The 12,083-nt window shown below is 42.7% G+C and overlaps 1 protein-coding gene across 1 annotated transcript; it reads right to left on the minus strand.

Annotated features, from left to right (window-relative positions):
- Window positions 1-2,459: 2,459 nt before the first annotated feature.
- LOC105254772 lies at window positions 2,460-5,811 on the minus strand. The gene is made up of 2 exons (XM_025412443.1): window positions 3,386-5,811; window positions 2,460-2,715 (listed from the first exon to the last, which is right to left on the minus strand). Exons 1-2 carry the CDS (start codon window positions 5,809-5,811, stop codon window positions 2,460-2,462), a joined length of 2,682 nt encoding a protein of 893 aa, XP_025268228.1.
- Window positions 5,812-12,083: the final 6,272 nt, after the last annotated feature.

The raw sequence follows: 12,083 nt of genomic DNA on the forward strand, positions 1-12,083 counted from the left end.
AACAATGAAGCAACTATACTTACCTCCTTGTTCAACCAATGATTGACGCTACTTTTTAGCGTCAACCATTGGTTGAACAAAGAGGTAAGTATACTTACCTCTTTGTTCAACCAATGGTTGACGCTACTTTTTAGCGTCAATGAGGCCGCATCTTTAGACGTTTTCCTTTTCACTTAGCGGCAAAATGTGAAACTTGTGGAAATATATGAATATCCATTGGATATATCTTTGGTAGCTACCCACACAGCAATATGACTTTTAAAAGAACTTTTCAAGAGTTCTCACGTAAGATTTAGACATCCGAATATATTGTAAGAGGTGAAGACTGGTAAATGAGGTTATTTAAAGGCACCTTAAAGGTGCGGCCTCATTGACGCTAAAAAGTAGCGTCAATCATTGGTTGAACAAGGAGGTAAGTATAGTTGCTTCATTGTTCAACCAATGGTTGACGCTACTTTTTAGCGTCAATGAGGCCGCATCTTTAGACGTTTTCCTTTTCACTTAGCGGCAAAATGTGAAACTTGTGGAAATATATGAATATCCATTGGATATATCTTTGGTAGCTACCCACACAGCAATATGACTTTTAAAAGAACTTTTCAAGAGTTCTCACGTAAGATTTAGACATCCGAATATATTGTAAGAGGTGAAGACTGGTAAATGAGGTTATTTTCGACCGTAACCCAGATGAACCTATGGTCAGGAAGCCGGAAGGGATGGTACGCGCTTGCGGGCAAAAATAAGGCAAGAAAACACACGATTAAGCAAACGATCCTTTATATTTTGTACAACTCTGTACAAAGCCGTTTTTCGGCCACGCGTCGTACACGTTCGTCGTTCTTCGCGTCCCGGAACAAAAGTGCGGTCTTTCCCGCGTTCGTCCCCCATACCTTTTTCCAGCGGCCACACCGTTTCCGTGGCGCTACGGTCGCCAACGGCGCCGTCCAAGATGTCGCACAAGGCATAGCCTTACAGCTCGGCCATTCTGACATTGACATTCGTCCCGAATGTTATAAATTATTAATTTTTAATGAACAAAACTTTGGCGCAAACGAACATAAATTTACTTAACGATTTTACCTTAAATGTAAAATTGATTAGCGCATCTTTGGTATATAAAAATGTTTTGGCTTAAACTAAAACGCAGAATACATAAGACTAGTGCATTTTAGAAAAATGAACGCAAAATAATGAGTGAACATTATCGTGAGTAGAGATCGCATGACTAGCTTAAGAGTAAGGAAAAGAATTGATTATCTAAATTAACTTAAAGTAATGTAAAATTGACGGATATAAACTAAAATTAAATACATACAGCTTGAATTTATCGCTCAAACTGTTTAAACTAGATATAAACTTTGAAAAATAAACTCTAAACTTTTTAATGAACAAACGCAACATAAATGACAAATAAACGCATATTATTCAGCCGAAGTTATCGGTTTGACCCAAAGCTTCATACGATCCGGCGACAATACAGAGTCATACGGTTTAGAAGAAATATTGAAGCCTGGGATGTCTTTAATGACGAATCTATTTTTATTTAAAACTTTAGCAACCATGTAAGGTTCTTTGTACTTTGATTTTAATTTTTTATCCTCACCGGGTTTGAACGCAGTATCCCTGATAAGTAATCTCCTTCTTTATAACGAGAAGGCTTTTTGTGTCTTTCGTCATAATAAGATTTGTTGTAATCTTTCAGTCTTTGAACGGATTCAATCGCTATTTTGCGACTATCGCTTCTCTCTTTATCATGATTGAACTCGACTTTTGCTATGTCTTTTAAGAATTCAATTAATCTAGAATCGGACTGACTAGTTTGTTCAATACCATAGAGAATTTTTGCCGGCGAGGCTCGAATCGAAGAATGGAATGAATTATTCAACGCGTATTGTATGGAAGCAATGTGGAAACTCCAAGTTTCTTGTTCCTTTACAATTTTTTTAAGAGATGCCTTGACGAATCTGTTTACCCTTTCGATAAGGCCATTAGCCCATGGGGCCGCTACCGCGACTAGACGGTGAACAATTTTATGGTGTTCTATAAATTTACCAAACTCTTGCGAGGTAAATGCAGTTCCTCGGTCTGTAACTAAAGTTCTTGGAACTGCTACTGTTTGAAACAGAATTGATAAACATTTCATGGTCTCTTTAGAGGTTGTTGATTTTACTGGAAAGAGCCATGTAAAACGTGAAAAAGCATCGATAATTAGAAATAAATGCTTAAAACCGTCCGCAGATTCTGAAATGGGGCCAAAATGGTCCGCGTGCATAATTATAAACGGAGCTACCGGAGATTCTGTGATCTGCATATCCCCTTCTCGCGGGTTTGAGCCTGTATTTGCCATTAGACAAATTAGACAATTGTCGATATAATTTTGCACCCTTTTTCGCATCGACGGGAACCAATAATTATTTCCTATGCCCTGAACAGTTTTTTCAACTCCACCGTGTGCCATTTCATCGTGATATGCGTAAAATGTTCATGATCATTGACTCAGGAATCACGAATCGGGGTTTATCTGGACCCTTTCTAAAAACAAGACCTTCAATTAAGTCGAACTTCTCGTGACTTTCGAATTCTAAATCTCTAGCTAAAAATTTCAATCGGGGGTCTTGCAATTGTCTGTATTCTAACTCTTTTTCGAGTGGCAGAGCCTCAACTAAATTGACAACGCGACTAAGCGCATCCACATGCGCCATTTTTTTACCCTCTCTATGGATGATATTAAACTTATAATTTTGTAGTTTTAATATCCAGCGAGCAATTCGAGGATTAATATTCGCCTTGTTTACGGCGTGAACCAACGCGTGGCAATCTGTGACGACAGTGAAAGACAAACCGTACAAATAAATGTGAAACCTTTCAATGGTTTTCACAATCGCGAGCATTTCCAACTCAAAGCTGTGGTATTTGCTCTCAGCTTGGTTGGTAGCCTGACTGAAGTAGGCAGTAGGTGACCACAAGCCCGATTTTTATTTTTGCAGTAAAATGCCTGCGATTGCTATCGCACTTGCATCAGTGTGGATTTCTGTATCCAAAAATGGATTATAAATGCTCAAAACCGGAAACGTAATTAGCTCGTTTTTTAATTTATTAAAGGCTTCAAGGCAATTGCTGTCGAAATCAAAAGAAATAGATTTTTTAAGTAGATTATGCAATGGTTTTGCTTTGGAAGCGTAATCTTTTATAAATTTACGGAAATAATTCGTGAGTCCCAGAAATCTTTGAACATGAACAACTTTTTTTTGGAATCGGAAAATTCTTAACAGCATCAACATGACGTGAGCTTAAAGTAATGCCATCCGTTGACACAATGTATCCTAAGTATTCGATTTTTGTTTCTAAGAATACGCATTTATTATAGTTTATTTGAAAATTATGCCTTTTAAGTTCGATAAGAACTAGTTTGAGTGTAGATAGATTTTCAGCAATGGAAAAGGATGGTATCAGAATATCATCTATGTATACGATGATTTTATCGTCTTTAATCAATGGACGCAAAATCTGGATTAGACGCTTTTGAAATTCTGCAGGCGCCTCACAATATCCAAAGGGCAACCTAGTATACTCGAACTGCCCGTCTGGTGTGGCAAAAGCAAAATACTTGGTAACATCCGGATGCAACTTAATATTATAAAAACCATCCTTGAGGTCCAACAACGTGAAAATTGATCTGTCACTCAATCGGGATAAACAGTCCTCTATCAACGGAAACGGATACTTCTGTTTAACCACTCTGCTATTGAGCGGACGTAAATCTACGCACAGTCTTATAGTGCCGTTTTTCTTTCTAACGGGCACCACCCTAGCGCAATAGGGAGAGGTGCTAGGTTTAATAATACCGCGATCGAGTAGGTCATCCGTGATCTCTCTTATCTTTATGCGTTCCGCCCACGCAAAACGTCTAGGAGCATATGCAAAAACGGAATCGTCTTTTAATGAAATGGTTACGAAATAATCCTGCTGCGGTGGAGTTACTTCAATGTTTTCTACTTCTTGTAATGTAGATACTAATTTTTTATAGGTGATCTGGTCCAAATCCGCTCGCAAATTCAAAAGGACGTTAGGAACAGTGGATTCCTCCACGCTATCAATAAAAGCAATTTCCGAGAATAACTCGACTTTAACTTTTTCTTCTTTGGTTCTAATTGACACATCAATCTCATATTTAGAGAGAAAATCGCGACCAATAATGAGATCCGCCGAAAAGGCATCATTTTTTAAAACGTGTAAGTCGATACTAGCCAACAGAGTAGGCAAGTCCTTGAAAATGATGCTGGTAGACCAGATACCTAAAATACTTATAACTTGACCGTTAAGTGTTTTATAACATCTACCTGGAGTTTTCAAAGAAACATCGCGAGATTTAGAAAATTTACTAAATACGGAAGCATTGATAAAAGAGATCGGACTTCCTGTGTCCACTAACGCTGAGTTATCACAGACGCGTGTATCTAATTTAACAACTTTGACCACGGGGTCGGCGAAAGACTTTTTTACAATGTTACCCTGAACGCAGGCAATCTCTGAACTCACGTCAGTCAGAGACTCGACGGCTGCAACGGAAGTAGGCTGGTTCGTAGGATGGGATGCCTTTGCCTCCTTCTTCTTCAGCTTCGGGCAATCATTCCGTATATGATCCTTGCCCCTGCAGTAAACGCAGTGGAGCTCAGCTTTCCCCGTCTTCAATTGTAGAGCACCCTTCGCAGATGTACTATTTGAATCGCCAGTCTTGGTGAATTTGGGATTGCCCTCCTTGAACTTTTCAAACTTGTTCACAGGGGCAACTCTTTTGAAAGAATCACCACAGTATCCGGTGATATGCTGCATCTCTCTGAGGAACTGATTAAGAGAGTCCACCCTTAAAGAAGACGCAATGCACTTGACATAAATGTCATTGATACCACTGATCAACAGCTGAATGGCATCCCCATCTTCCAGTTTCAAATTTCGCATGAGAGCCAGTTTCTCCATTGAATAGTCCTGGAAGGATTCTGATATGGGATTCCATTTACGAGCTTCTGCCCTCTTCCTGACCACGTCGTAAAGGATTTTCTTCTTAAAACGATCTGTAATGGCGGCTCTGAAACAAAGCCATGACCGATTCACTTCGCCAGAACTCAAATCAAACCAACGCCGTGCCGACTTTGTGAGCTTGACGGCTGCAGCAGACAGCATCACCACTGACGAGAGCCTGTGAATCTCGGCAACGCTCTCGATCTTCTCAATCCACAGTTCAACGTCCTCCTCTTCAGAGGCACCGAAGGTGGGGATCTGTGATGATAGGAATTTAACTGAATTGCCTGCTGGTGCGGTAGAACCCTCGGCTCCCATGACATCCCTCAAATAGGGCCGATCCTGGGTGCTGGCAAATGAAGGAGTTACCACTGGTTGTGACGGCTGAGACATTTGTCCTTGATTGACAGACAGGGCAGCTAGCATTTGCTGAAATAACTGCTGTTGTTGCTTCATCGACTCATTCTGCAACTTAAGCTGTTGAGTTAATGCGGTACAAAGATGATCGAGAGTGTTTTCATTGACCTTTGTTCCCCTTTTAATTGTGTAATATTGATTAGATTGTTCCGACCTTGGACTGCCTGGGGTAGATAAAGTCGGTTGCTCCTCTTCACCAACGGCAGTATTTGAAGAATGCTGCATTTCCCGCAACGGGCCATTCGTCTTTAGATGAGCCATCAGAAGCTCGATGCACCTCGTCCTATCATCCGGTATATTTGTAAGCCGGTATCCGCAGGCCTCTTCATGAAGCTCTTCCAGGGACATCTCAGCGTACCTATCCGGTGGCGGCATGATGAACCATAGGATGATGAGGGCACTCAAAACTCAGTTCACTAACGTGACGACGAAAAACGACCGCGGGACACGTATCTTCAGGTGCGCACCACAAGAGAATGTTAATGACGCAAACTTTTTGTGACACGAGCGATTTACGACACCCTGAGCGATAACACAGATGAGAATTGCTTTAATCCGATCATCAACGACGAAAGCTCGGTTACAGAACGCGAGAAAAACGTAGATCGCCGGTGCGCGTGAGAACGCCCAACCACGCAAGAAGCGCGCGTAAAAAAACTTGAAAGTTAAGTTCACTTCCGGCAACACGCCAAGAGGAAGCCAATATGGCCGTCTTCCAAACGGCCAACGTGCTACGACGCACGTGGTCAAAATGGCGGCTTGCGTATGAGCAACAGGTTGCGCGTAGCAATGCAACCACAGCCCCGCTAGCCACGACACGACACGAGCAAGACACTTCGCGTTTACTTTAACTCTCGTAAAACCCGAAAGGCTTAAGCGGACCGACGAGCCTTTTCTTTGTCCAAAGACCCGGCCGCGCAACCATGCGAGAAAAGACCACTACCGAGACGCAGAACGACGAGACGGCCAAAAAGACAATGCGTGAACTCGTATCGACCGAACCAACAATCGCTAGAAACCCGAGCACCATTGCACGTATCACTATCCCACTTCTGAGGCTGTAAGAGGTGAAGACTGGTAAATGAGGTTATTTTCGACCGTAACCCAGATGAACCTATGGTCAGGAAGCCGGAAGGGATGGTACGCGCTTGCGGGCAAAAATAAGGCAAGAAAACACACGATTAAGCAAACGATCCTTTATATTTTGTACAACTCTGTACAAAGCCGTTTTTCGGCCACGCGTCGTACACGTTCGTCGTTCTTCGCGTCCCGGAACAAAAGTGCGGTCTTTCCCGCGTTCGTCCCCCATACCTTTTTCCAGCGGCCACACCGTTTCCGTGGCGCTACGGTCGCCAACGGCGCCGTCCAAGATGTCGCACAAGGCATAGCCTTACAATATCTTCTAAAAGAAGACTTAATGACTTCAGAAAGTAGTCTAATGCGCCACTTTAAGAAATAAGTAAGACTTCTTCAAAAAGATGTCTTAAAGACTTCTTTTCTCTGATTTCTTAAAGACGACAATATATATATATACATATATATATATATATATATATATATATATATATATAATATATACAGGGTGTATCGGACCACCTGTGCCAGCCGAATATCTCAAAAATCGAGAACGGCAGACAAAAATGTTTCATACAAAAGTTGTAGAGTTTCGAGTAACGCATTACATAGTAATATTATTGGGAGTACAAATTAGTTCGGTCCGTTTTCCAAAAGATGGCTCCGGTTGTTGCGAATGTGTGGCGTAGGTTAATGCTTTACCCTAGGTATATCGTTTGGTTGGGTCGAGACAAGGATACCTTTTTGGTATAAAATTCAGTCTTTATTCTCACCAACTTACATACGACTTAACTTACTAGGGAGCGGCCATAATCATTCTCATATTTAAGTTTTAGTTAGGAGAATTATATAAAGTTTGCAAAGAGTGTAACGATGCACCCCGTGCACCCCCTTAGATGCATCGTTATTCCCGGCATTCGATCCGGAAGCTGCCGCCCGGCAGAACACCCGCCGGGCAGAGGCAGGGGCGCGGTGCGCCCACATTTTTAAAACTGTTAACGAATAACCCGAATATCGCCGAGCGTTGCCGACGAGCCCCGATCCGGCGACCGGCGAAAAATCTGCGCTCGGCGCGCACCCCGAACCCCTCCGAGCGGGCCTCCGACCGTACCGCTTTCCGTAACGCGTTCGGAAGGGGTAATACTGCCGCGCGCCGACGCGGGCAATTAAGCCGGTATAAAAAGGACCCGTTCGGTACACTAATCACCTTTTCCGATCCGCTCTCGTTAGGAGTAGCAGCTCCGAAACCTAGACCGCTCCGAAATTAAAATCTCGCTTTCAGAAAGGAGGTAGAGTGAACTCTTCCTCTATCGAGTGCTCTCGATCCACAAAGCCAGATCACTTCCATCCGATCTTCATAAAACCGACCGAGGAACAGTGTTCCGATTAGGGATTCCGTGCGCGCGCATGTGCGGCTCTGCACTTGCGCGACCGTGAAAGTACAATGTAATTTCAAAAGTCACGCATGCGCAGAACCGCATATGCGCGCACACGGAATCCCTGATCGGAACATTGCCGAGGAACAGGAATCCGAGTGAACTCCGATTCCGTCGAGAGATCTCGACTACCGGTCTAAGATCCGACCGCCAAACGCAAGTGCATCTTTCACGAGGTAGAGAAGAGAGCTACCTCGGACGAGTCGCTCTCGTCGGCACGGTGTTCCCGAAAATCCATCCTAATTGCAAGGGGACTATTTATTTAAATCCCACGTAACCGCAGTTATTAAATTTTGCGAAATATAGCGCGCGTTCCTAACACCAGCCAGAAAGAACGCACTAAAAAAAAGGCTTTCTCGGCGTGCGTACATAAAAATGATACGCGCCGCGTCAACGGTCATTGACCGCGCCAGAAACACAACACGCGCCGTATATACCATTTAAAGGTATTGTTACGATCCGAAATATCTTATATCCGAGATACACACCATTGTATACGATCATATCAGCTTTAATAAATTCTAGCTCCTTATCGCGGCACGCTACGACGTGCATCTGCGACTCGAATAAAATTGCATAAAATAAAGACTTAGCGCCTCGCGCCGAATATCGCGCTCACACATAATTACACGCGTTCTCACATATTTACACGCGCTCACACACACAACCACGCGCACATACATACACTGTATCTCAGACACACAATAAACTTGTCTATTTTATTTCTTACACACGCTCTCGCTCATTTGCAAAACCTCGAACCCGGATTTCCGATCCCGTTGTCTATCGACGAATCGCGCGGAAATCACCCCGTGACATTGGCGCCCGAACAGTTGTAAAACCGCATTACGAGTAGAGCGTGCGAGTGAGTAATGAAAGCGTGGATATGCAGACTTAATAAAGAGCAATTAATTATAATGGCGAAGGCACTGAATATAGAAGACGCGGGTACTTTAGAAGAAATTCGCAAACGAATTAGCCCATTCGCGGAGGAACATCCCGAACAGATCGACGCGTTTGAGTCATTCGCAGGGGACTCAGGCGCCCAGGGGGCGATACCCCGGCTGACAATTCCGACACCGGCAAACGCGGAATTTAGAACACTCACTGCCGCGGAAATAGCATTTTCGTACGGGAAGACTATCAACCAGATTCGCAAATGGGGATGCCATTTCGATGGCCGAGACCCCGCCGCATTTTTAGAAAGAGTGGGGGAGTTAAGACAAGCATACGGCCTTACAGCACCGCAACTCTTGCAGGGACTCCCGGAACTACTGAAAGGGGACAGTTTGTTATGGTACAGGAATTACCGAGATTCGTGGGAAACGTGGGACGAATTCGAACGCGATTTCCGGAGGCAATTTTTGCCTCGACGATACGCGGCCGCATTACGTCGAGAAATCATGGGACGGCACCAGCAATCGACGGAAAAATTTGTACAATACGTCACGGTAATGATGACATTGATGCGTCGGGCCGGAAGGTATTCGCGAGACGAGCAGCTCGAGATTATTTATGAGAACATGAACCCGGCGTATAAACATTACATAAGAATCGACGACGTGCATAGCATAATAGAATTACAGACTCGGGCCGCGGAATTCGAGGATATAGTACAGGAACAAAAAGAGGCAGGAAAACGCGAAAAAGACAGCGCGAAACCGGCTATAGCAGCGGTATACAACAAAAAAGACTGCTGTTGGCAGTGCAAGCAGAGGAGGCACACACGCGCACAGTGTAAGAGACAAGCAAAGAAATTTTGCTCCCAGTTGTCGGGACGGAGTCCTGACAAAAGAGTGCCACCCGAAGGCGGGAAACGCCTCCGGGGCCGGGGAAAGCACAGCCGCGAACACAACCCTAAGCCCCGCATAATATTCACACCGCGACCACACGTAATGATAAACATCCACAGACGAAAATACCGCGCCCTGGTGGACGGAGGCTCGGAAATCTCGTTGATTAGTCAGATCACAGCCGAGGAATTAAACAAGGAAAGGGTAAAAACCGAAGGAAAAAGGGGGGCGGTAAGCTTAGCAAACGGATCCACGGGTGAAACGCTAGGATACATGGAACTCCCATGTCAGATAGGCAGACGAATGATCAAACACAACTTTGTCATCCTCTCACACATGGAGGACAAAGTAATCATCGGAATCGATCTGCAATATCGACTACGCCTAAGGATTCCGCCACCACCGAAATATGTGAAGAGACTACTGCCGAAGTGCAATACAATCGGGGGGCTGGCTGTACAAATTCCGGAGGAAAGGAAGCAATTACAGTAGTTCCTAGAAAAAGAATTACAAGAATTCGAGAAAGTCTACGGGTCGACTAAAAAGGTGAAACACCTCATAAGACTAAAGGATGAGACGCCCATCAAGCAAAGGTACCGGCCACGCAATCCGGCCATGCAGGCCATTATTGACAAAGAAGTGGACGAAATGATAGAACAAGGCGTGATAGAACAAGGCGTGATAGAACCATCTCATAGCCCGTGGAGTTCTCCCATCGTAATAATAAAAAAGAAAGACGGCAAACACCGGTTCTGCATAGATTTCCGCCGAGTAAACGACGTTACGCACAAAGACGCGTACCCGCTACCGCAAATTATCGCAACACTCGACAAATTAAGGGAGGCGCGTTACCCAGGGATGCCAGTTTTGGCCCGCCGCACGCTACGCACACAAAGAAGAAACTGTGTACGTGTGGCGCTCGGCGCTCGGCAAGCTTCGGGCAGTAGAAGAGTGCAGACATACTCTCTACTGTCTCCTTCCCTCTCGAGCTATAGCTATAGCTATAGCTAACGCCTCGAGAATTGTTTGTTAGCGGCATGATCCATAAAAGAATGCACATACTGTCTATTGTCTCCTTCCCTCTCGAGCTATGCTATAGCTACCCTGCCGAAAATGGTCGATTAAAACCGATTAAAACATAATCCGTTTTAATCGGTTTTAATCGGTTCAATCCGCGCCCGGATTAAAAAGTAATCGATTTTAATTCCAAACAAATTACAATCGGTTTTAATATCGCTTTCGCGAATTATTTCCAATCCGAAATCATTACATTTTAATCCATATTGTTGTCAATCTAAATAAACACGAATAATCGGATTTAATGTATAATCCAAAATAATCCGCCTAGTATGCAATTTTAATTCGTTATAATAATAGCCAATTTTTAGTAATTGAGTTGATTGTAATCCGGTTTAATCCAAAATTCATCGATTTCAAGGATAATAACTAAATCGGTTTTAATGCAATAAGAATCCAATTTTTGTGTAAGCAACAGTAATTTATTTTAATTTGAAATTCTAAGATTTTTCGGATGAAAATAAAATCGGATTTAATGCAATTAAATTGAATTTTTGTCATAAATATTATATTCGACTGTGTGTATATAAATGAAGAAACAAAATTATATTTATTACAAAGTTTTATTTATCATTGAATTTCAAATATATTCGGAGGTTTTGCATAAATATCTACAATATCCTACATCTATGTGAATAACTTTACTTTTGACATCGCTTATGGAAACTATTGAGCTGTGTACATAATCTTCTGATTCTATCCTATCCATGTACGACATATTAAACGGTTTGTTGGAACTAATTATAATTTTTGATATTTGCATGTGACATTCATTATTTAATAGAATGATGTGTATTATTTGACCATATTCGCCTGAATGTAACTGAATCATTGTATCGTTCGTCCTTCTCGCTTTGTGATACTTCTGGCTGTGAAATACAACGCCTCTAATTATGCATTTTTTATATGCTTTATTTATTTTATCACCGCATTTTACTTGATAGCATTTGCCAATGAAAGCGACATTGTTGTCATCATACGTGTCGGATTTTGATAAATGTTTATATTGAAATAAATTTGTGCAGTAGTCACGCACGGCAGATACATCACAGTAATCTACATTATCCGTTAGAAAGTGCAATATCTCCAAGGACTTTTTCGACATTTGCTGGTCAATTCCGTTTGGACCATTTATACATTGTTTTAATTTATATATATTACTTTCAAAAGGAAATGTAGAAGATGACCACAAAGGACCCGTTTTTTTTACTGACTGCACTATATGCAATAAAGTGTGCACATTAAAAGTCATCTTTTGTCGTCCATA

This window comes from Camponotus floridanus, unplaced genomic scaffold (genome assembly GCF_003227725.1).
Source record: "Camponotus floridanus strain SB8 unplaced genomic scaffold, Cflo_v7.5 scaffold108, whole genome shotgun sequence".
NCBI classification, from domain to species: Eukaryota; Metazoa; Arthropoda; class Insecta; order Hymenoptera; family Formicidae; genus Camponotus; species Camponotus floridanus.

What these genes read in the sequence shown, in the direction of transcription:
- LOC105254772 (XM_025412443.1), bottom strand. Translation starts at nt 5,811, where the DNA reads ATGCCGCCACCGGATAGGTACGCTGAGATGTCCCTGGAAGAGCTTCAT. An exon ending in GTTCTTATCGAACTTAAAAG is followed by an intron (nt 2,716 to 3,385) that starts GCATAATTTTCA and finishes TATCATCCATAG; the next exon opens with AGAGGGTAAAAAAATGGCGC.